Raw genomic sequence first — 24,132 nt, 5'->3', positions numbered from 1 at the left:
TTACAGGGAAATAACCAGGTAAATAAGGATCTGAATAACTTCAATATCAACATTACAAAATTAGAAGTGTTATGCATTAAACAGGGAATTGTCAGTACTGAGCTACTACTACCTAGCCTGGCTACAGACATGTCACGAATACAGACGGGATGTCCGCTCTAATATGCCAGAAGAACTTGGAACTTGATGAAATGAGAAGACAACAAACCAATGGTCATTTTAGGAGTTTATATGTAATACATTGATTTACTATAAAAAAAAGTAATACAAAGTTTGAAAAGTGGACTGGGCACCATACTAATAATGTACACTGTAGTATAAAGAAATACTAAGGTTAGTACCTAGAGGTGGCTCTGGGGATATGCCAATACTTTGCAGTAATGCTTCTGTTTCTCTTCTCTTGCGATCCAGATCTGTATCTTCATGGATCGGTTCAGTTTTTTGCTGCATTTCTGCCTGTATAAACCAGTGTGAAAGCTGATGTGGACCCTTGTCTCAAGTCATCATGTATTAGTTATCCCTAACGAGAAGCTACATTTAACATACACATTACCCCTACTTGCATGTATAGTCATTCCAAGTCAGGTCTGGGACACAAAACTACAAACAACATTTCAAGAAGCACATGTGAAAGCAATGATGTAATATGGTCATATATGCCTAGCTGCAGAATGTGTTGTTGTGCATGTTGTGTGAAATCAGTACTGTGTGGTGTTATGTTAATGGACCATATAAATGCAAGGTTCTGATTTTATACAAAAGTATGCCAGTGATGTCATCATGAACAACCTCACACATGCCTGGTAACAAATAAATACAGAAGTCATTGGCAGCAGATGTCATGAGAAACAGCTTCATATTTCCTCCTTGTAAACTAACAAGCCTAGGTAGCCCCTAGCTGCTGTCCTACAATACACGCCTCCCTGGTGGCTACAAAGACAGGTATCATCAAAATGCACTAATTAAACCAGTGATGTGATTTATACTGTATGTTCTGTTTAAAGGGTTAAGATTGGCCAGCAGCCGATAAGATTACATACATGAGGCATCTGCGGCATAGACCCAGCTGCACGCTACGCTCTTATACTTTTGCAGCGTGCAGCCACACAGTAATGGACAGAATTTACCGCACATGCACCAAATGGCCACTGGCCCACCATGTATTAGCCCAGTTTGCCTGATGACTTGCCCAGGTCTAACTAAGAGCTCAATCTGGATTGTGATCCTCTGGGGCAAAATCTGTTTTCTGCACGAAAGGAGTTTTATGTAATTCCACCTATATCTATTTCTTAACTCTTCCCATCCATTCGCCACTCAGACCACAGCCTCCTTACCTCTCCTTTTAAATGAGGTAATCATATAAGGAGAAATCATATAAACAAACCTCTTTCTTCTTTCTTTCTTCTTCCTTTCGTTTCTTTTCTTCCCGTATTTGTGCCAATCTTTGCTTTTTACGTTCAAGCTCGGCTTTTAGATCACTTTTGTCAGACATTGTTGCTTCCTGCACACAAAATAAAACAAATGATTATACATTACACGCTTAGTAGGTCGAATATACAACATTGCGAGAATTAAAATCCTGAATCAGAGGGTGAGCAGGAGTCAACTTTGTTTTAGTTTGGATTTTCCCACCCTTCACCAGCCAGGCATTGGGCCTGCGCAGAGCCGGCTGGCTCACCCAGCTATATGTAGAATTGAGATAATGAGAGATGTTGTGCTCTGCCAGCAGTTTTGCTTTATCTTAAAAGGCTTCTAGAAATAGTACATGGTTGTTGACAAATCTGTTTTACCACTTTATTTGTATTTCTACAGCAGAATTAGACACGTTGTTGCCTTGGGGCCAATGGACCGATGGTTGCGTAGAAAGCTCTGAGCATTTTGTGCCGTAAAGAAATCAAGAATAAGAAATGATTTCCATAGAAAACAGCAGAAAACATCTATATGTATTCCCTAACAAGCATAGCTGTGACCTCTCTGGGTTTGACCTGGAGTCTCCAAGAGAAGCCTTGCTCCCTAGGTCTTCGGGTCATTTTTTTCTTTCTCTGGGCAGAAGACTGGTGTTTAGCCACAGCTACAATCTACCATGTTCTCTCCCACTTCTCACCCACTAAAGGCTTCTGGGGCTCACCCTTATGTATGGTTAGCCCCACGTCTTCATGAAGTCACTCTCTAAAGAGAGGAAGAGCTCTGTCTGGGAAGTTTCCATTAAAGTCCATTAAGCAAGCCACTGTTACAATCGTAGTTATTATACAATTTAATTACTCATATAGTTCTTGTGATTTCTTTTTTGTTTGCTCAGATTTTTTAATTAGTCACCCTAATGGGTACTAGCATGACTTCACACTAGGTAATTATAAACCTTTGGCTGTCATAATATAATATTTGTATGTATGTCATGCCACCTACTGTCATTTCTACAGAAAAAAAAGAACCTATCAAGAAAGAATGAATTGATTTTGCCTCTAAGTTTTGAGAGCAATAAACATCTGAAGATTTAAAGTGAATGCGTAATTAAAACTAATGGGAAAGAATATAAATTATTTATTAGAATTTCCAGTCAACAAGATTAATTATAAAAATGTAATTTAACCACCCCACTTAGATCAAACGTTTATTTACTGACACTGGTCATTTTCCCTGTAAAGGTGAAGTATTCTAGTTGAGTTTGTTACATGGATGTCTGTTAGCCACGATGGGACACCAGTATGTCAGGAAAATAAACATAAATGTCCCAAATACAAAATATTTTTGGGGTGATAACTTTTAAATTTGTCATTGGTAAAGGGTTACAATTGGATAAATCCATGATTTTACTAAAACTCTCTTGGATTATCCAAAACTGTCAGTCTCCTAATAGCCATGATGTAATTCTGTTTCTTGCTGCTACTTACACATCAATAACCAGATTGTATTTAAGGAAATAAGTTTGTCTTTCCTTCTTTCTTAAAAGTCACCTGGGTTCTACCCTGTTTTTAAAATGAGTGGTGACATGTTTTGTAAAGCAGAAAAGGTTAATCGAATTAAGCTATTCCAAAATCTGTTGATCTACAAAAGCCGTTGATATTCATGCATTTAAAAAAGAAAAAAGTGGTTTATTCTGTGCTGTTGTTGTCCCTCAACCCATCATTAGTTAGACAGCGACAAAACAATTCTTGCTTTTATCTTGTAGAATAAATTAATTTAATGTCAGCTCTAGTGATATGGCAGGTAGTAAACAAGTTAAATATTCATATTCACAGTTCAGATTTGCATTTCAAGTATATATATATATATATATATATATATATATATATCCTAATTGCACAACAATATAGGCAGATATTATGATCCCCCACTTTATCCACTATGAGGGAATCAGTACATGAACTGAATATACAAAACAAAAATCCTGCTGCACAATCCAGTTCCCTGGAGACTTTTTACTTCTATCCAACACCTGTATCAGATAACCGGGTGGCTGCGGAACAAGCTGCTTACCAAAATATTATACCTATGTCATACCTTTCAAAACAGAAAGCCAGTTCTAAACCAAAGTGAAAACCAGTAACCATGTTTCCACAAGGCAGGCAGTCTTAGTATTATTCTGTACCAAGTAAACACACTGGGGTCTGATCACTAAAGGCTGAGATAAATTGAGCTAGCAGTCAAGCTGCTGAGGCCAACTCAACTAAGAAGTTGGCTTAACTGGAGTAATTACCCTAATTACCCTAATTAAGTCAACTGACTACTCATCCAGAACCAAAGGTGACTCAAATCAGTTTGACTCCCAGCTTGTATTTAGTTGCAATAAAAATAAGTTGCGGACTCAGGACTCAACAACTCAGGAGGATTGGAGTTGACCCTGAAGAGGCGAGAAATGGACAACTTTGTCTACAAACTCAACAGCAAATCCAGCTGCTGTAGACTCAACAGCGTGGGGCACATTTTGAGCACTCAAACTCAACAACGCAATTCACTCTTGAGAGAACCTGACAGCATTTCACTGAGTTAGATCTGATGCGAGTTATCACTGGAACTAAGTAAAAGGGCCATTTTCTTGTCTGACATTGTGGTCCTAGAGGTGCCATTCAGTCTACACCTTAATACACAATGGTGCACTTTGCAGTCTTAAACTTTCAATACCCCATGAATGTACTTAATTGTCTTGCTTCCTATTTGATTTAACCCTTGTGGAGGGCTAAACCTTTGCAGCACACATAACACTCCACTGCCATTAGTAATACCATCATTGCATATATATATATATATATATATATATATATATATATGTATATATATATATATACATATATATATATAATGAGAAGCAGTAATGCTGACTCCTGACCCCCTCCCATTGTTGATAAACTTATCTGAATCTATATGTACTGTTATTAACTTACTCTGTGAAACGGTGACAGCTAATTACACGTATATAATCTATACTGAACTCACACTTTATATTGCATAGTCGTAAAAAAAAAGAATCACAAAGATTTGTCTGTCGGGATCTCCTTGCAATAAACCTTTTAAAATAACATGTGAATGTTATAAGCAGTATCAGTAAATGTAATGCATTTCAGTGCTATTCACATTAATCTAAGAATGATTTCCAAATATAACCCTAATCTTTAAATCTTTAGTCCTTCCCAGTTTACGCCAAAACATTCTGTTTTCTTCGATGGTTTATCAGACTAAATGGAATCACGTAGTTCAGATCTGGCGTATTATAATCTTGCATAACATCGCTTATTATTGTCGTTTTCATTATTGTTTCTGCTGACTTGATATCTAATTCATCAGCTTGTCCAAGAGAGGTCTGTATGTGGCTCCTACACAATAACGCAGACCTCTATCCCGTTTCCATAGCTACCTGATCGCTCCCTGTATTTCTCAATATCCTGGATTGCAGGAATTATTATGATGTCCTTCAAATCAAGAACTTTCTCTTCTAACATATATTAGAGACTAGATCCAGGCTTTACAACCTCCCAGTTGTGAGATACATTATACTAATGTTAACGCTTTCTGATTCAAATTGTTGTCAGCCATTTTAATGTTTTACCTGTGCTCAAACATGCCTGGTTGATGGGGTTTGAGAATTGGTTATTAAAGGGTGAAAATAAGGCTTAAGTCATTTTTTGAGTATATATATATATATTCAAACTATACTTCATTTTGAAGGTTTTTCTAGGATTTTAGTGATTGTCATGGTTAATGAAAAATCTTAAACATGTGCAAGCTATGTATTTGCCTTATTTAATGATGTGGAACGTCGCATTTAGTATGGAAGCCTAAGGTTCATTTGATCATGGTTTGCTACAGTACAGTCATCAGTAGCATGATAGACCTTTGCAGCCGCAAAAAGTTGAAGCAACTGTCCAGAAGGGGCAATAAAACTAGAGCATATATGATTCTGTTCCTAATTCAACAACATAGAGTTACACTTTTTTTTTGCTTTTTTTGCTTTCTTTGACATGTTAAATTTCCTACCTGGAGTTTTTCAGGCCCCGCTGTGTCAGCTGTAGAGCTAGTCTGTAAAGCAGTAACAGATTCTGCCAACTCCTCTTTCGTGCGTCGCCCGCGCCCCTTTGCTGGCACAACTCGGCCTAGTTTCTCTTGTGACTTTGTTGCTTTTTCTTGGCCACTAGACGCGGGGGCCACCGCACTGTCTGGCTTGTTCAGATCTTTTTTCTCTTTGGGAACTCTCCTTTTTGGGGGCATCACAAAATTCTAGCATTTTACCAAGAAAAAGAAGAGAAAAGTGCTAGCCAGACAGAAGTCACATTTTATTTTATTTTAAAAACATACAATAAACATTTTTTATATTAAAGGCAATGTTGGCATCTATTCTCATTTCTTAGGAACAAAGTATTTCTAGTTGTTTTACATATATCCAGAATTTTACATTCTTTATCATTCTTCAGCCATAAAAACAGGCTATGTGATAATCTCAGTGCTACTTTGATAGAACAATATATGAGCTTACAAACCTCTGCTCTTTTAAATTTATTTTGGAAGATACAATGGATCAGTAATAAATCTCAAGTGTTATTCATATAGACTTATTGTTATGTTTTGTGAAAATAAAATAAAATAAAAAAATATATATATAGATATATATATACTATTTTATTGTGTTTATTTCAACACCGAGAAGTGTTCCCCTACCCCCTTTTTTCAATAAAAAATTACCAATAATGCAAGGAAAGGATAAGTGGAGTAGGAGGAACAAGAGTGTTGAAATAGGCAATATAAAAAGAATGTAATTGAGTGGCACCATATGAATGAATCAGCATTCACCACCTATGCCAGCAAATTCTAAATCATAAACACAGCTGCCACCAAACCTATATGCTTGAATGATTGAGGTAGGATCAATAATTGGGAACTAAAACAATCAAAAAAAGCAAAACTAAAATCATAAACTGTATTATAATATCAATAAAAATATCCCTAAAGGTGGGAATATACAGCTTAGAACCCCAGAACAGTAGTCTCATTTTAGTTTTTCTTTTTTAAATTCTAAATCTGATCGGATTCAAATAAGCTGTATGAAGAATCATTCTTAACTGATGTCCCTTAGATATATAAAGGCGCTCTAGCAGAAACAAACAGAGATATAAAAATCCTCATAAACAACAATATATAGTTAAAGAGATAAAGCTGTAAAAGTAGGAAAGGAGATCTCAAAGTTTGATTACACTACTGAGCTTGCTGAAACCCATCATTAAGATGTGGAGAAGACATCATATCATCAAAACACATAAAGTCAGGTCACCCTCCATTTAGCAGCCATCCTTTTAGGAAACTGGTTCAGGGTGCATATGGCAATTACTTCAACAGAACTGAACATTTTAAACTGAAGATGAGTCTTAACACAACACTTGTGTGTTGATAATGCAGAAACCATAAAGTTCTGCAGTCATAAAAATGGTTTGTCCGTTATGTAGTTTACCACAAACCATACAGATGACATACAGTCAATGGGTCAGTTCATCAATTGTATGATTTGTATCTCTATTGGCTATGAAGTTGCCCCCTTTATTAACTTACTGCTCCCCTGAAAGCTGGTTGTTGTTCTTGTAGTCTTGGTATGGGTGGGATCATGAGAAAAAGGATAACTTAGATCAAAACACTAATGTCACCATCTGCCGGAGATCTATACCAACTAATACTAGGTATTCAACACACAGTATCACGTGAATCCAAAATGTAATTGTGACTGACAGAAATTAAGGCAACATAAATATACAGAATTCTTTCTGTAGTCAAAACAAATAAACAATCATGTCTATGCTTACCTAGTAACAGCAAGGCTAATTAGAGAATAATGAATATTTCCCGGCAAAAACATAAACATAAAGTATTTAATCTCGCAATACATTAAATTATTTTTTATCTTCCCAAAGCCATGTTAATATTTGCATTAGTTATTGTCTCTAATGTATGGGTATGTGTGGCTAGATTATGATGTCGTATCCTAGTACGTAACACTGAATCTGCCTGCACCACGAGGAAGCACTGAAACAGAGGTCTATAGGAACAGTCTTTGCGCTCCCACCACAGTACTACCATGTTACGAAGAAAGAAAAGAACATGTAGAAGGGAAAGAGATGGGGAGTGATGAAACTGTGAAAATGTCTGTGCCTATCCCTGGTTAAAATGAGAGTGTGTGTGGATGTCAGTGTACAATGTTACAATAATTGTATGTGTGCATTTCAGTATACAGGGTTTGAATAAGTATGTGTGGGTGACAGTGTACAAGTTAAACTGTGTATATGTCAGTGTACAGTGTTAGACTGTGTGTGGTGTTTCTGTGGGTATGAAGGGGGTGTCAGTGTACGGTGTTAGAGTGTGTGTCAGGGTGTTAGAGTATGTGTCAGAATGTTAGAATGAGTATAAGTGTGTGGAGTGTCAGCGTACAGTGTTAAACTCTATCTGTGTCAGTGTACAGTTGATATGTTTTTAGGGAGTGTCAGCGTACAGCGTTAAACTGTATCTGTGTCAGTGTACAGTTTTTGAGTGTGTATGTTTTTAGGGAGTGTCAGTGTACAGTGTTATTTGTTAGAGTGAGTGTGGGGTGTAAGTGTACAATGTTATACTGTGTTAGGTGTTAGTGTATGGTGTTAGAGTGAATTTGTGTGGGGTATCTGTACAGTTTTAGAATGTCTGTTAGCGTATAGTGTTAGAGTGAGTGTGTGTTTGCATATAGTGTTAGAGTGTATGAGCCAGGAAGGTGGTGAGCAGAGTGACATGCAGGGAGCAGAGCACTGAGCAGTGAAGATGTGGTACAGAGCTGGGGCAGAGCAATTATTTCCTATGCCTGGATGTAATGTACCCTGTCTAACTGGCTCAGTTGCCCCTGCATAAGAAATAATTGCGCTGCCCCCTACCCTGTACAGCTTCTTCACTGCTCAATCCTGCTAGGCTTAAAATATTGCTATTTATGTAAAAGAATGTGGAGGCACAAGAGAATATTTTGTCTAGGTTGCCACTTGGTCTATGATTTCCCTGGCATTAGTGTATTACCACAGTAGTTTAATCCAATAAGCCTTTCAGGCCGATGATAAATTAGCCTATCTACAAGGCCAGCCTTTGGTATTGGCAAGTGTTGGCAGAGACAATTCTGAATAAAGATTCTAGGGGAAAATCCTCACAACTAGTGCCTGCGCATGCGCTTGCACAGCCTCACACAGGAGTGCTGCCACAAACAGTATATATTTCACATATCCCTCCAGACAAGCAAAAACGTGCTATCACAACTGCTTTATTTTGTAGTTTGTGCAACACTCGTGTTTGCCCGGTGTATTAAGAATTATCCCAGTCATTGCGTAGACAGATCGCTTATACAAATATGGTTCAGTTTATTCTACACCCGGCTTTGTCATCCAGAAGCATTACACCATTGTGGTATTAATTGCTGCTGACACGAGCATTCTTCCCCTTCTGTGATACAATGCAAACTCTAAACTACGATCTACAACAGGGTCGAAATAGTCAGCTATTTACATGTCACTGTAAAAGTTCAAGCTATATAACAATATATTATTATGGGGAATAATTACTGAGAGGGCCGACTTCTTGTTTGGTTTCTATATGTTACACATCAAATTAGTGCACATTGCATGAAAGGAGAAGGTGCACATCTGCAGATGCTGGAGAGCGGGAGATGTTTTAAATGGCGGTTACAATGACAGGGATAATCAAAGTAAAACCACATAGGCATGAGTCAGCTGGAAATCCAATATGGGCTAAAAACCTGATCACTAAATGTAGACACTGAACCGAAAGCATGTTAAGAATAAGAAAGCCCTGACTGTTCTGTTTAATAAATTAGCATACAAATGCTAATGTAACATAACTCCCTTTTAGCACCTTCTTTTAAGGGTTAATATACCGTTGATGTTAGGGACGACAAAGATAATGTATACATTTTGGTGAAAAAATCTATGTTAGGAAAGTGACATCCACAAATTATTTATTCTATACGCAGCTATCCACAGTGGCGTACACATATTACATCGTCACTTTGATCTTTTCACAGAGCAGCTAAAAGTGCCCTACTGCTTGCCAAGAACTGCCTGGATAAAGCATAAATTAATCTTGGATTTCTAATCGGCCCTAATATTCTTAGCATAATTACTTCCATCCTCCATCTTGGAGCCTGGTTTCAAGAGATATGATTAAGAGCTTACGGAGACACGGTGATTACGGTGGGGTACGTCTGTGGATCCATATCCTGCGCGTGTATATTTCATTCTCATTAATACTGCGTTTATACGATTACACTTAAAATCTAAATTTCAAAACCTGGAAAAAAAATGTGATACCAGTAATGTTTTCGATACTTGGAATGTCCTATAAAATGGCATTATCTTTACCTGTTTGCTTCCTGTAATTATTTCCTACTTGCCCTGAACTCTCACTGTTCTGTGCATCTATGTAATATCTGCATCAATAGTAGACCTTCTTAACTTGGTGTCAGTGGATCAAATGGTGCTAACAATGGGTCAGGAGAGCTACTGTCCTGGGCTGCAATTATTTAAAGATTTAAGGACACAATTAGGAGCTACACTAGGCTTTAGGCAGCATTTACACACTGACCTGATTCTTTTTATGTGACTTCTATGGTATAACATCTAATAGGTATGTATTGGACAGGACTGGATCGTGTCCATGGAGTATTTTCTTTGCCCATTATGCTGTTATATCACTAGTCACTTGTGCATGTTACAACTTTACATGTAATATTTGCTAATCAGTTACAACAACATATATCTGTGGCGGGCCTCTCTTTTACTTGGGCTTACCACATACTCATTAGCGGCTGTATGTACAGTATTTAGTATTGTGTATAGGGCTGCAACTAACGATTATTTTAATAATCGATTAGTTGGCCGATTATTTTTTCGATTAATCGATTAATCGGATAAAAAAAACAATATGCAAATTTTTCGTTTATTTAAAATAATTTAATGAACTGGATGTTAAAAAACAACTTAAAATTTACATTAACATTCTTATTTTGTTATGATGTAATAAAAAACAATATTTTCAAAGTACAAGAACCCAAACACAATATTTATGAAACAAAATAACCCCAAACATTCTGAAAAGAGGTGGACTATTACTGTTCAAGAAACTTTGCCCCAGCCCTGGCACTTTGCACCCAGCACTTTGCACCCAGCACTTTGCACTTTCCACCCAGCACTTTGCCCCCAGCACTTTGCACCCAGCCCTGGCACTTTGCACCCAGCACTTTGCACCCAGCACTTTGCACCCAGCACTTTGCCCCAGCCCTGGCAGTTTGCATCCAGCACTTTGCACTTTGCACCCAGCCCTGGCACTTTGCACCCAGCACTTTGTACTCAGCACTTTGCACCCAGCACTTTGCCCCAGCCCTGGCACTTTGCACCCAGCACTTTGCACCCAGCCCTGGCACTTTGCACCCAGCCCTGGCACTTTGCACCCAGCACTGGCACTTTGCACTGTGCCCCTGCACCCAGTCTCCAGCCCTGCCCCCACATTCTGCCCTGCCCCCACATTCTGCCCTGCCCCCACACTCACACTCTGCCCTGCACCCACTCTGCCCTGCACCCACACTCACACCCTGCCCTGCATCCCCACCCCCACTCTGCCCTGCACCCAGTCTCCCACTCTGCCCTGCACTCACACCCTGCATCCCCACCCCCACTCTGCCCTGCACCCAGTCTCCTGCCCTGCACCCCCACTCACACCCTGCCCTGCATCCCCTGAAACCCCACCCCCACCCCGCCGTGGACCCCCACCCCCGCGAATCGCTCTGTGTGAATGGAGCCACTCGCACAGAGCGGTTCGCTCTGTGTGAATGGAGCCACTCGCACAGAGCGAACCGCTCTGTGCGAATGGAGCCACTCGCACAGAGCGAACCGCTCTGTGCGAATGGAGCCACTCGCACAGAGCGAACCGCTCTGTGCGAATGGAGCCACTCGCACAGAGCGAACCGCTCTGTGCGAATGGAGCCACTCGCACAGAGCGAATCGCTCTGTGCGAGTGGCTCCATTCGCACAGAGCGATTCGCTCTGTGCGAGTGGCTCTGTGCGATCCGTGCACATAGACATGAAGAATACTTACCTCCGGAACGCGTCACATCCGTCACGTAGTTAAAAGAAGGCGGAGACTGCAGAGCGTGTAGCAGAAGCGGGGAACGCTCGCGGAGGTAAGTAAAAGGAGCCGAGTGCTCCAACAACGAATCGATCACTCGATTAATCGATAACGGAAATCGTCGACAACGATTTCCGTTATCGATTATTATCGATTTTATCGATTCGTTGTTTCAGCCCTAATTGTGTATATATAGTACATGTACTGATTACTATAATGTCCATTTAAATTGTATTATAAGTTTGATTAGAATATGTTTAAATGTTTTAACTAAGCCCTAAATAATTCTATTTAACATACTTCACTATTCATTCCGAAGGGTCCACCCTGGTTAGCTTCATCTCTCTGGTAGAACAATGTGTTATACAACGTAAGCCCAGTCTTTCCTGCGCAATAAGCTCCTTGAGATTGGTTTATAATAAATACTGATGTCCACTGTCACGGTCAGGATTACTTGCCAAGCTGTGACTGTGTGGAGGGCATGGGCATGAAGGGGTTAATAGCACCAGGCCTCTGGATTTACTAACTTCACCTCTTAACAAGGCATAAATTACACCAAATTAACCCCCAAATCCTGCCTGTATCCCCCCAGGTAGTCTGCCACCACTCACGATTTTGATACCGGATTCGTGAGAAATCCGAATTAGAACATCTATCGCTATATATATATCAACCCACCCCGGGCAAACAACATATATATATATCCTGTAGAACTCAATAACAATACGGTAACGTGTTATCCTCTCTTAGGGTTTGTGGATATCGATACTAGAGCCCAAAGACAGACTTAGATTTTGAATATTTTAATAACAAAAAGACAAAAGATTACACAGTGCCAGAATTACAAAAAACAAGACATACAAAATAAAAGTAAAACAGCAAACAGTTATTAAAAACAATAGGACTTAAACACAGGACCCTCACTCACGAGTTTCTCCAATAAGCCGGCCTGTGGGAACTCCTTAAGTCCAGATGGTTTCTTACGATGTTGTTCCGATCAGAGTATATCATGGAGTTCTGCTTTGAGGTCTCTGCATAGTCCCTAAATCAGACTTTTGCAAGCAAACGCCCCTCTGACCACATGACTGATTATATGACACCATCCCCAAGAATCGGGTCCCATCTTTGATGTGCCAATAAGTTATGGTGGGGTAAAGGTGATGGAAACCCCCCCACTTAAGATAGGAATGGAATTCCTATAACTAAGGATCCTTATCTGTTAGGCCATGAATCACCACAGGGGTCCTTTGGGAAGATGACACCTCTAGCCAGAACAGATACAGAGGGCATTCACAAAGAAACACATTAAATCAACCTCAGATTAACTCATTGAATGCTTAAACAAAGAAACTAACCACCTCTGCTGGGTTACCCTTCCATGCATCCACTACATTATATGAGTTAATCATGACATCCACGATTTGATGTTTTCTCTTACCATAAAAAGACTCCTATTTTAGTGACTAAACACCTATTTATTAGGAAAGCAGTGTTAGACGGTAGATCTTAGGAATCAGCTGGGTCATTCATCCTGTAGTTGTATGTACAACAGTCCTTGGGTTTTAATGTAACGTGCTAGATTACCATCTGTGTTATATCTGTATGATGGGAATTGCCCAGCCACTTGTCTTTGTCCACATATAGAACTTATATCAGGGTTGGGCCAAATTTTGGTAAAATGGCCACAGTGCAACTTGTTATGTTATCATGTGGCACACATTTTTAAAAATGTTACTTTGGACAACCTCAGATTTGCAGCTTCTTACTTTAAGACTGAAACATTATTAGAGGTCAATAAAAAGATTACACGCGGTAGGGAGATGATCAGGGCGTTTCGGCCAAGTCTCACACGAGCAAAATGGCAAATTTCTGCGGGGCTGCATCTGGCTTCCAATTACAGGACACCCCTGCATACAGTAGAGGAGCCACGTGACCAGTTTGGGTAAGATGATAGGAGGCGGTCAGGCAGAAATTAATTATGATTGCACTATGGATATTATTTTATATTTTGTGCATTGCACAAAGGCCAATCGGATAATTTACAGACTACTGAATTTGATAATGGTTATGTAAATGTATTATGGAAAAGTGCCCCGCCTGGCCCCCGACCCACTCCTGTACTGATTATGAGTATTAGACTATGAAATCTTTCCTGGTACTGAAATGAGAAATACATTAACCTTTAGTAAAAGTTTCTGTATGATATGGAGTCCCCTTTCCAAATATGAAGAGGTTAAATAAATTGCAATTGAGAGTTTTCACCAAATTTAGATGTATCTGTACCATTCAATGCCTTTCGTTTACAATGAGTAATAATAAAACACTAGTTTGGGTTCCAAAGGAAATTTACTAATGCAAAGTTAATGCTATCATCACACTGGTGCTTTTCTAGTAGAGGAGAGCGAGGAATTACACATTTGTGTAAAAGAAAAACGCGCTCGTACTGTGAACAACAATTACACAATTGGTAATTCGTAGATTTGTAATATACAAACAAGGATAAACTTATAGCATCCAAATAAAATGAGACCAAAGGAAGGCATCAAAGGGTTAATGCCTGGCCCTTATCACAAAGTTCAAACCTCCATCTGGCTGAGTACAGAACGAGGAGGGACATACCCAAATCAAAGCGCTATGTGCCATGTACTATATAAATATATATATATATATATGGTATGATACAATTATGCAGCAGAATTCACTGTTTACCTACACTGATATCACAAATATGTAGCGCAATACAACACAGTGATATAAACCTCATGAAGGAACTCATTTGTAGTTTCATAGTCACTGGTTACAGTTACATAGTTGATGGTGATATTTTTAATGAAGAGGATAATGCTATAATTCTAATCAGTGAATATTAGCATGTCATCACCGATATATCTGTAATATGCTATATATATATATGGGAAGGATTCTAATATGTAATAACCTGGTGATACGAGCAAGGCTGGAAAAATTGCTAAATAAAATAAATATTCGATAATTTGATTAGTTGACTCTTAATGGGCATTGATCAGGATGCTATTATTTATCCACTAAATAGAATAGTGTACAACGACAGTGTCAGAAATGTAAAAATGCACTATTAGGGCATTCTGCATTTCCATGCATGGGTGTGCCCCAGTCATTCCGATAGCCTGAGTACTTCATATCATCACTATCATCATTATTATTATATTTTATACAGCGCCAACAAATTACACAGAGCTTCTTACAATACGTATAATCACAAGCTACAATAAAACTAGAACTGACAGATACGATGAACCGATACATTAGATAAAGAGTGTAAGCTTGCAAGAAGGGCCCTCTTTATCTAGTGTATCGGTTTATCTCAGTCTGTTCGAGTTTAACATACCCTTTGAATGTATGTACTGTAAGAAGTGCTACCTAAATTATTGACACTATATAAATAAAAGATAATAATAATAACACCAATAACAGGACCCTGCTTGTAAGTTTAATTCATGTGCAAAATCTATCTAACTTACTCCAAGAACATATTCCACACCCACTACTCTAGTATCAAGCAGGCAGATAAAAACATAATTACAAAAAATATAAAAAGAATCAAGCAGCACTAGTATCAAGCAGGCGGATAAAAACAGAAATATAAAAAATAACATAATATATCACGTCTAAGATACAAATTAATCCATCAATTTGCAGGTTCTTTCAATATGAAGCACTTTGACGAGTCACACTACCAATACTCCCAGGCATCATTCTCCTCATCCTCCCAAGTGATGTTAGAATGTTACCCTAGGCCGGTGCATTATTGAGGGATGAATGGCAGTGGAACTGCTCCGGCTAGAGGGGAATTAGCTGACTTTTACAATACATACAAATATTAAGCAAAAGGCCAAAGCAGCGGCTGCTGACATGATAATGCAAGTCAGGGCAGCCTCATGCAGAACAAGCAGCAGGCTGTTGCATCAGAGGTATTTACCTTCCTCCTCTTCTATAGGGGGCTCCTAGGGATGGACTGGGTGGGGTGAGAAGGCTGCTATGACCTGGAGATGAGGCTTGAGTCCCTGGTGCAGTAGGATTGATGCTAACAGTGACTACTGCATGATGCTGCTGCTTGAGAATCCGCTGTCTCATGCTGGTCCTGGCTCAGTCTCTTTAGCATCACATCATAAGCCAGCCCTCTCTCCTCCTCTCTCCTCTCTGCTGAGGAGGGGAACTGCCTGCACAAACACCTCTGCTGTCACCTCTCCTGGTACCTAGCATAATACCCATGGGATCATAATATATCAATAAATCATAGTTATTTTTAATCAGGTCATAGAAATGTATTCTATGTATTCCCTTTTTTAAGTAGATTCTATTCTGGTTTATTGAAAAATACAAGAAATGTGAAAAAGCATAATTCTCAATAAGGGTTATGTTCATCAGGGCATGAAGCAAAACCTTATTGAACTTCTTGGCCCTTGACCTATTATTGCATGAGAGCCATGGTGGCTTTACATTATAATATCAAGGAACAAATTCAATATATTTTCATTACCAGCTTAAACAGATTTCCAATCTTTTTCTATTTTTACTACATTTTATTACACATGGGGGGACGAGGACCGCTCAATCAGTAGGAGGAATTTTTTTAAATGTATATATACTCTGACATGTTATAAAATGAAGGATGGGACCCCTTTCTTCTAACGGTCCATGGTCCATAGGTTCTGTCCCCTTACTCTTAATTTTGGAGTTTTACCCTCTCACTCCACAATTTCTAGCCCCTTTTCTCCTTTAATTCAATCCATTTCACTTTTTAAACCCTTGCACTCTGAAACATCTTACTATATAAAATATAAATAGAAGATTTGCTTTTAGAATTTTATTTTTGGCAACTTTGTCATGCCAAATATTTCATATACCTCCTTAAAACCAATGCACTTTGCAGTAAATAAATATATTTTATGTCAAGCATTTACACATATTTTAAGTAAATGTCCATATATATGGCTTGTGGATGCATCTGTGAAATTAATATATAGGCAAACACCGTATAGATAGGCAAATACATGCCCATACAGGTTTTGAATACTTAACCCATTGTGTGCCAGTAGATATTCACATGCCCCTGATTATAAGTGATTGTTTGAGAAGGATAGACTAATGAACTCATTTATCAATGAGTAAAAAGGTAGATGAAAGAAATTAGAATAGCCAAATCTAATAAAAAGTAGTAAATGGCCCTCTTACCACACGTTTCATGGCTCCCTCTCTTTGCCATGGTTTGCATGGGATGACTATCTGGTGCACATGGAGGAACCGAAATGACTGACAGATAACTCCTGCCAATAGGAGAGCAGCATTGGGACATGTGATAGGCATCGGGCTGCAAACTCTCCATAGAGCTTTGTGAATTAATTGTGAATGCGGTAGCCAGAGGTAGATTTATCTGTACAATATTAGAATAGTGCAATGGGGCACTTTATTTAAATACCCTAAATTAAACAGGCCTGTAATAGTGTTTGACCTGGCTGCCTAAACCATTATCTAAAACGTGGATCATATTGAACACCGTACTTCAGTGCCTTTTTTCAAACTTTTCCCAGGAAAGTTAACTGACACTTAATATGACATAACCAGTAAGTGTTTTTATCGTAACAGTTAATATAGATTTGGCGCGCTTACAGTAAGCAAAACAAGCGATAAAATCTGTCAGTTCAGCAAACAAATACCCTTATGTTAATATTGGTCTGTCTGACAAACCAACCTGTTCCAAATCCAAAATGTACACAATTTGTACTGCAGATATGGACACAAGTTATGTCACTTTTTAATTCTCTGCCTACTGGTAGATCCCAGTTCCCTCATTTTTAACTGCCTACTAATTTGTACATAGCATCCAGCACAGAATGCATACCCAAATTCCCCCGTTTTTTGCGTCACAGTCCGGATTTTCAGATCATTGGCAAGTTGGGCTGATCCTCTGAACTCCCCTGATAGGCCCAGGGAGTTGTAAAGTCCTTGGAGGTCTGTGTGGCAACTCCCAGCCCCCACATGGCCACCTCAAGATGGCCCACCAACACCAGTGTCTTTATAAAAAATAGAGTCTACATATAGGTTTTTTAGTCTTCTTAAGTCTCAAAATAGAGTAAGATGTTATCTAAATAACATATTATGATTTATTTTAAATGCTCAGCCTTCACTAGCTAAAACTACCAAATACATACATAAAAATATTTTACATATATATATATATATATATATATATATTGTATATTATATATGTATAGTTATTGTCAGTATAGGCAGCTTAATTCCCAGTAGAATCTGTCGCCCCATAATAAAAATAGGAATGGGGTTTAAGATTCTTAGCACTAGGACTCTGTTATAGTATTTAAGTACATTGTTCAGCATGGAAACCTACAGCAACTTTTAGAATCTAAAAATAGAAGGAACAAAAAAACCACGGCAGCAAAATATACTTGTGCTGCTGAGACGAAAGTCTGCCTCCGGCCTCAGAACACAGTGTTACCATAATATTATATAAACTTCCTCCTCACAAAAAACATTATGACGGTTAAACAATATCATGTTTGACCACTAGGTGTCTCCTGCAGGTAATAAATATTCCATCTGGAGTTCAAACACAAAGGGTTCTTCTTGGAAACAGACAGAGAGCAAATAAGCTTTTTGGAAGGATCCAGACCTGAAATTTTCCACATGAGAATTTGTATCATAAGTCTGGCCAGTTAGTTTTTAGTGGAAACTCATTATCCAGCATCCAAATTAAAGATCCCCTGCCTATGTTGTACTATGTTTGAAGTATTTTCTTGGTTACTGTAAAAATATATTTTATCTCTAACACAAAAAGTGGAGTAATAGTTATGTAATTATTGGGCAGAGTTAAAAACACGTGCCTGGCCATCTGTGTATATGCATGCAAGTGTCTGCCTGCCCTTTGATGCCAGTGTAGAGACCGATTTGGTGCTGTGAGATACTCTTGTGAGCTGCACCATTTAAGATGTTATGTAGGAGTGAATGTCTTAGTATGTCCCCTTCAACATACCAAGACACATTGGACAATACTATGCTTCCAACTTTGTGGAAACACTTCGGGGAAGGTCTTTTGCTATTCCAGCATGACTTTACCTAAGCGCACACACTAAGGTCCATAAAGACATGGTTGGATGAGTTTGGTGTGGAGAAACTCAAGTGGCCTGTACAGAGCCCTGACCTCAACCCCATCAAAGCCAGGGCAACCGATCTTACGCAGGCCGCAATTTGAGCCCTGCTACTTACCTGTGGGAGGGTCTTCTGAACTGCATAGAGGAAGTGGAACCTAGCAGAGTTCACGTGACATCACATGACTCTGCTCCAGTCCCGCTTCCTCTGTGCAGTACCAGAGAACGCAGAGGGAGGCTGCGCCCTCTGCTGAAGTCTGTGAGCGGCATCGAGGAGCTGCAGTGCAGGTAAGGGGGTGGGGAGGGTGTTTGAATGAGTATGCGTGATTGAGGGAATGAATCTGTGAATGAATGAGTATATGAATGAATGAGTGTGTGTGTGTGATAGCATGGATGTGTAAGTGCTGGAACCTAGGCATGATGGGACTGTGATTGCTGTTAGCAATCACACTCCTGTCATGCCAAGTCAGCCAGTACATGCTAAAACCTAGCTAGCTGCCCCCTTGTGTATTGATGCTGCCAGCAGTATGGGGTCTGCACATCACTTAAAGCCACCCTGTACCAGCATGTACTGGCTGACTTGGCATGATAGGAGTGTGATTGCTAACAGCAATGACAGTCCCATCATGCCTAGGTTGCAGCATTTACTGGTTGGATGTGTAAGTGCTGAAACCTTGGCATGATGGGACTTTGATTGCTATTAGCAATCACACTCCTTTCATGCCAAGTCAGCCAGTACATGCTGAAACCTAGCTAGCTGCCCCCCTTGTGTATTGATGCTGCCAGCAGTATGGGGTCTACACATCACTTACAGCCACCCTGTACCAGCATGTACTGGCTGACTTGGTATGATAGGAGTGTGATTGCTAACACCAATCACAGCAAGCACCAGGGCCGGCCCGACAATGGAGCCGAGTGGGGCAACCATTCCAGGCGTCACTTTAAAAGGGGCGGCACTTTGCCACCCCAAGCCCTTTTTTTTTTTTTTTTTTTTTAAAGTGAAAGAGAGAGAAAGGGGCACCGAGTGGTTTTCGCTTACCAAGCTGTCGGTACCCGCTCGGCACCCCTTTCTCTCTCCTCTGCGGCGAGTCTCCCTGAGCATTACAAGCCGGCACCGAGACCGAACAGGGAGACTCACCGCAGGACTGCTGAAAGGTAAGTACAAGGGGGGGAGGCTTAGATAAGGGGGGAGGCATTTTAAAATTCGCCCCAGGCGGCATGTTGTCTTGGGCCGGCCCTGGCAAGCACATTCCCATCATGCCTAGGTACCAGCATTTACTGGTTGCCTGGGTATGATAGGAGTGTGATTGCTGATAGCAATCACACTCCTATCATGCCAAGTCATATTGCTAATTTGTTTGTCCAATTGTGGTGTGTTACCTACTTTTATAAAAAAATTTAGTTTTTATTATTATTTATAAAGGTGGGGGGTCATTTTTGGTTTTGGCTAAGTGAACTGTGAATGTTTTGGTCCAGAATTTTCATTTCTGTGCACCCCTAGAATAAATAGAAGTATTTCATTTTTAATTATACTGAATTTGTAGTCACAAACCTTTCTAGGCCCGGAAATCAGTGAGAGGAAAAGTAAAGGTTTTGTGTCATTTACTTTATTTTAATCAGCACATTTTATTAAAGGCCATATTTTCTCACAGGGAATACACGTACACACGTATACAATTTTGATGAAGTGGCCCACTGCAGAAAAAACTTGGACACCCCTGATATAGTGTATGTATGTTCGAGTGAGTGTGTATGAGTGTTTAATTGTGTGCGTTTTAGCATTAGTGTGTGTGTGTAGGTATGTTAGCATGAGTGTGTATGTGCATATGTTAACAGGAGTGTGTAAGTGTGAATCTGTGTGTAAATACATGTGCTAGTGCCTTTGTTAGTAATTGGTAGAGACAAGGGGCTGATGAGGCAACTTGGCTTTATCTGCACCATGAGCCAGTAGGATGACAAACCTCATTGTAAATGTTCATGTTTCAATATATGGCCCTGGACACTTTCGCTGAGACCCTGTTTACTGTAAAATGTACATACTGTAGTGAGTGGCATTACAAAATATATTATTTAAATTTTTTTTTTTTTTTTTTAAATTTGTCAATTGTCTTGATTAGATGGAGTAATGTGTGTCGAACACAAAATAACCCACTTAAACATGTTAATCCTAACGTGTTTAATGGCACCTATCATGTTCTGTGATAGCATGTGGTGTTTTGGTGCGATTGGTACCCATGCATTAAGGCAGCTGTCTGCCTGTTTTGGAAACTTTTCTGTTGGTTTGACGTTTCCCAGGCCCAAGTACATCTAGTAACCTTCTATAAGTGCCCCATGGCAATGTAATAATGGATTAATGGATTTGTTTTTTTTATCTATTTATGGTTGTCTCAAAATAAACATTGTGTGATACACTGATATATTAAGTACATTGATACTATGTATGCTGTTACTATGTTATTGTGTTTCACTTGAAGTTCTCTTTTCAGCCACAAGGTGGCCTCGCCCTCTGAATTTCTGTGCAGCGTCTATTAATAAACAACACTTTGCAGCTGCATGAACTTTCCCCTACTTGGCTTCCCCTTGTTGATCTCACTGAGAAGGGAGGTGAATGTCAAGATCAAATGTGTGAGAGACGTTAGAGTAACTGTACATACTTTTAACTGCCATGCAAAGGGGGAGGGGAACCACCCTGTTTGGAATATTTGTACATAGCCAAAGTATTTTCTCAATATGTACACCCTTGACAGTCTCCAACTACCCAGCTTTTCAAAAGAGCTTTTAATATTTACTGTGTTTTTATACCAGGGGTGTTGTTAATACACATGGGCGACTCTCTTTTAACTGCCCTTCTGCAGAACAGTGTTTTATTGCATGGCGTGGTATCTAAAACTAGAACTTTGCGTTTGCCTGAAATAGATTGTAACCTTTTTGGAAGTCTATTAACACAATATATCATACATTCTCTCATGCTGTCTCGTTTTGCTTGTCACAGGTAGAAGCAGAGTTTTTAGAGGACTTGCGTAAATGATTGTAGAGGGTATAGCAGTATTGGATAAGAACCTCTGTAATGGCCAAAGGTTACAGTCAGAGCTGAAGTGGTTCCCATACCAGGTATCAGTCATAGCTTAGATTTAAGATGAGTAGCCAGAAACTGTCCAACTAGTCCGCCTTTTCATATTTTTGTTTGTTTACTTTGTGGGCTTATGAGTTCTGGCTGCTTCTGCAAGAGCCACATGACTGACAGGACCACCCTTTATTTAGGGCAAAACATTGCAGTTGCCCTGGGTTTTGGCTTTACAAAATATATTGTTAAAAAATAGATGGAAAAAATTGCCTTAAATAGCTTAGATATTTAGATCTGTGCTTTAGAATGTTTTATATGTTTGAGTATGAGGACTCAGTAGTTGAGGTTTTGATCGTAGAGGTGAGTTCTCTCTTAAGGCAGACTAGCAGTTTTTTTCTCTTTTTAGGAACACATAATAGCGCAGTTCTGAATACTATTTTGTCTGCTATTTCCATGCTGTGACCCCCTTAAATATTTAAGTTTGTAGCTTTTACGCATTGAACTTATATGTCTGCCACTGACCTTCACAAAAAGATCTCAGACATCAGTCGTCAAGGAAAATGTTAAACTTAGACTGCTGTGGCAAATGACACTGTACACAATCAGTTGTTTAGCTAATACATACCTTTTTAAGAGCATTTTTTCAGTCAAAGGTGCTGACATTTATAAGCGTCAAATCAATTAATTGGTAGCCCTCACCAACTGGTTGATGCAGATATCTCCAAAAATGTGGCCACATACAGAAACTCTTGGCCATCTGTGGGCTGCGAAATGATGCAAAGCTGTGTTCATATTGTTTCACCATATGGCTCAATTCCTAAATTGATATGCCAGTATCTGGAAGCACATTATAGGCACCTGTCATGGTGCCCAGAGGGCTTTAGCAGGGATCCCTCTCAGTCGTGTTGATGTGCTTTTCAGGTCCTCCAGGAATGGTCCTACAAAGCTCCCAGGCAGCAAGACGACATCCACTTGGAGGATCGGGAAATAGACATCACTGGAAGCGCTGCCATATTGCCGTAAGTTTACCTTAGGGCAAAATGATGGTGCTTTCGGTGACGTCCTCTCATATGATTGTAGGATCATAGAGAGGATGTCGCCGGAAGCGCTGTCATTTTGGTGGAAGTTCCCACTGCGTTATGTCCATGGAAATGCGGGCGAAGATAGAAGATTGCAGATTGAAGACATAAGAGAAGGAAGAAGATAAAAGAAAATAACAGGTAGAAGATGAAGAAGGTTTCGGAAGCAGAAGTGGTAGGCAGAAGCGGAAATGGTCAGCAGAGAATGTAGGGAAACATTTAGAGTGAGATAGTGAATGAGGATAAGAGTGTGAGAGAGTGAATGCAAGTGAATGCAAAATAAAAATTCTGAGCTTTTTGCTTCTTTTTGGCTGATCAAATCTGCAAATTTCCAAAATGTTGTAAATTTGCAATTTATACGAATCTGAACGCACAAGTCTAATATAGTCTAATAGTTAATATACATATACTGTATAAATATATCATCAAAAGAAAGTCCTACTTATTAAGAAAATACTACCTAATTTGAGCGAGTACACTAAACATTCAAAAGGGGAATCAAGGTTTAACAAACACATACAGGTAAAACTGACCTATAGAGAAGAACACACTATTATCTCAAAGAACCACATTTTCCCACTTTGCACAGTATGATATAGTGTAATGGCTCAATGCTGGGCTACAGACTGTTGAAGATAACAGAACACAATATACTGTGACACTAAATAATGATCTAGGTGTTTATTTACTAATAAAACCTAGTTAATAATTAACTACCCTGCATGTTTTATTGCTTGACTCATTTCTCATAGAAACCCATATGGTAAATATTATATATTAATTGCCTTTCTTGTTTACCTTTTTTTACAGTGTTAACAATGCAAAACCTAATTTTCCCTATGTTAATGTCGATTTGTGCAATGTAACTTTTTTCTTCAACAGGTTGGCTAGCAGTAAAATAAATAGATTTTTTTACAATAAGATAAAAGGTAAGCACATTAAAATATGTATGTATCTTAACTAATGTAATAAAATCGAATTTGTAGCTCTTATCAATAATGACTTCGCATTAAGATTCTACTACTGCTAGAATGAAATCCATTACTGTTATTATTGTTAGTACTTAGTAGTACTATTATTATCTCACATCCTTTTATGCATTAAATCAACAATAGATATTGCCATATTGGACACAGAGTAGACAGAGTGTTAACATAAAGGGATAATCATAAATTATGCATTTAAAGGTCCTATAAAAAATCTTTCCTGAGAATAAAAT

At 39.1% G+C, this 24,132-nt stretch overlaps 1 protein-coding gene across 4 annotated transcripts in view; it reads right to left on the bottom strand.

Annotated features, from left to right (window-relative positions):
• The window catches only part of DYNC1I1 (dynein cytoplasmic 1 intermediate chain 1), a 144,863-nt gene extending 129,075 nt beyond the window's left edge, over nucleotides 1–15,788 (bottom strand). For all 4 annotated transcript variants that reach the window (XM_053468406.1, XM_053468407.1, XM_053468409.1 and 1 more), the window contains exons 1-4: nucleotides 15,584–15,788; nucleotides 5,473–5,712; nucleotides 1,385–1,501; nucleotides 342–456 (exon numbers count right to left, since the gene is read on the bottom strand). In XM_053468406.1, coding sequence (XP_053324381.1) covers nucleotides 342–456; nucleotides 1,385–1,501; nucleotides 5,473–5,703 — 463 coding nt within the window. In that variant the 5' untranslated portion in view covers nucleotides 5,704–5,712; nucleotides 15,584–15,788. The remainder of the gene's footprint in view (nucleotides 1–341; nucleotides 457–1,384; nucleotides 1,502–5,472; nucleotides 5,713–15,583) is intronic.
• Between the last annotated feature and the right edge of the window lie 8,344 nt (nucleotides 15,789–24,132).

The sequence above is a fragment of the Spea bombifrons genome, chromosome 5 (assembly GCF_027358695.1).
Source record: "Spea bombifrons isolate aSpeBom1 chromosome 5, aSpeBom1.2.pri, whole genome shotgun sequence".
NCBI classification, from domain to species: Eukaryota; Metazoa; Chordata; class Amphibia; order Anura; family Pelobatidae; genus Spea; species Spea bombifrons.
The sequence above is the reverse complement of the archived record's forward strand: the minus strand, read 5'-3'. Positions and strand labels throughout refer to the sequence as shown.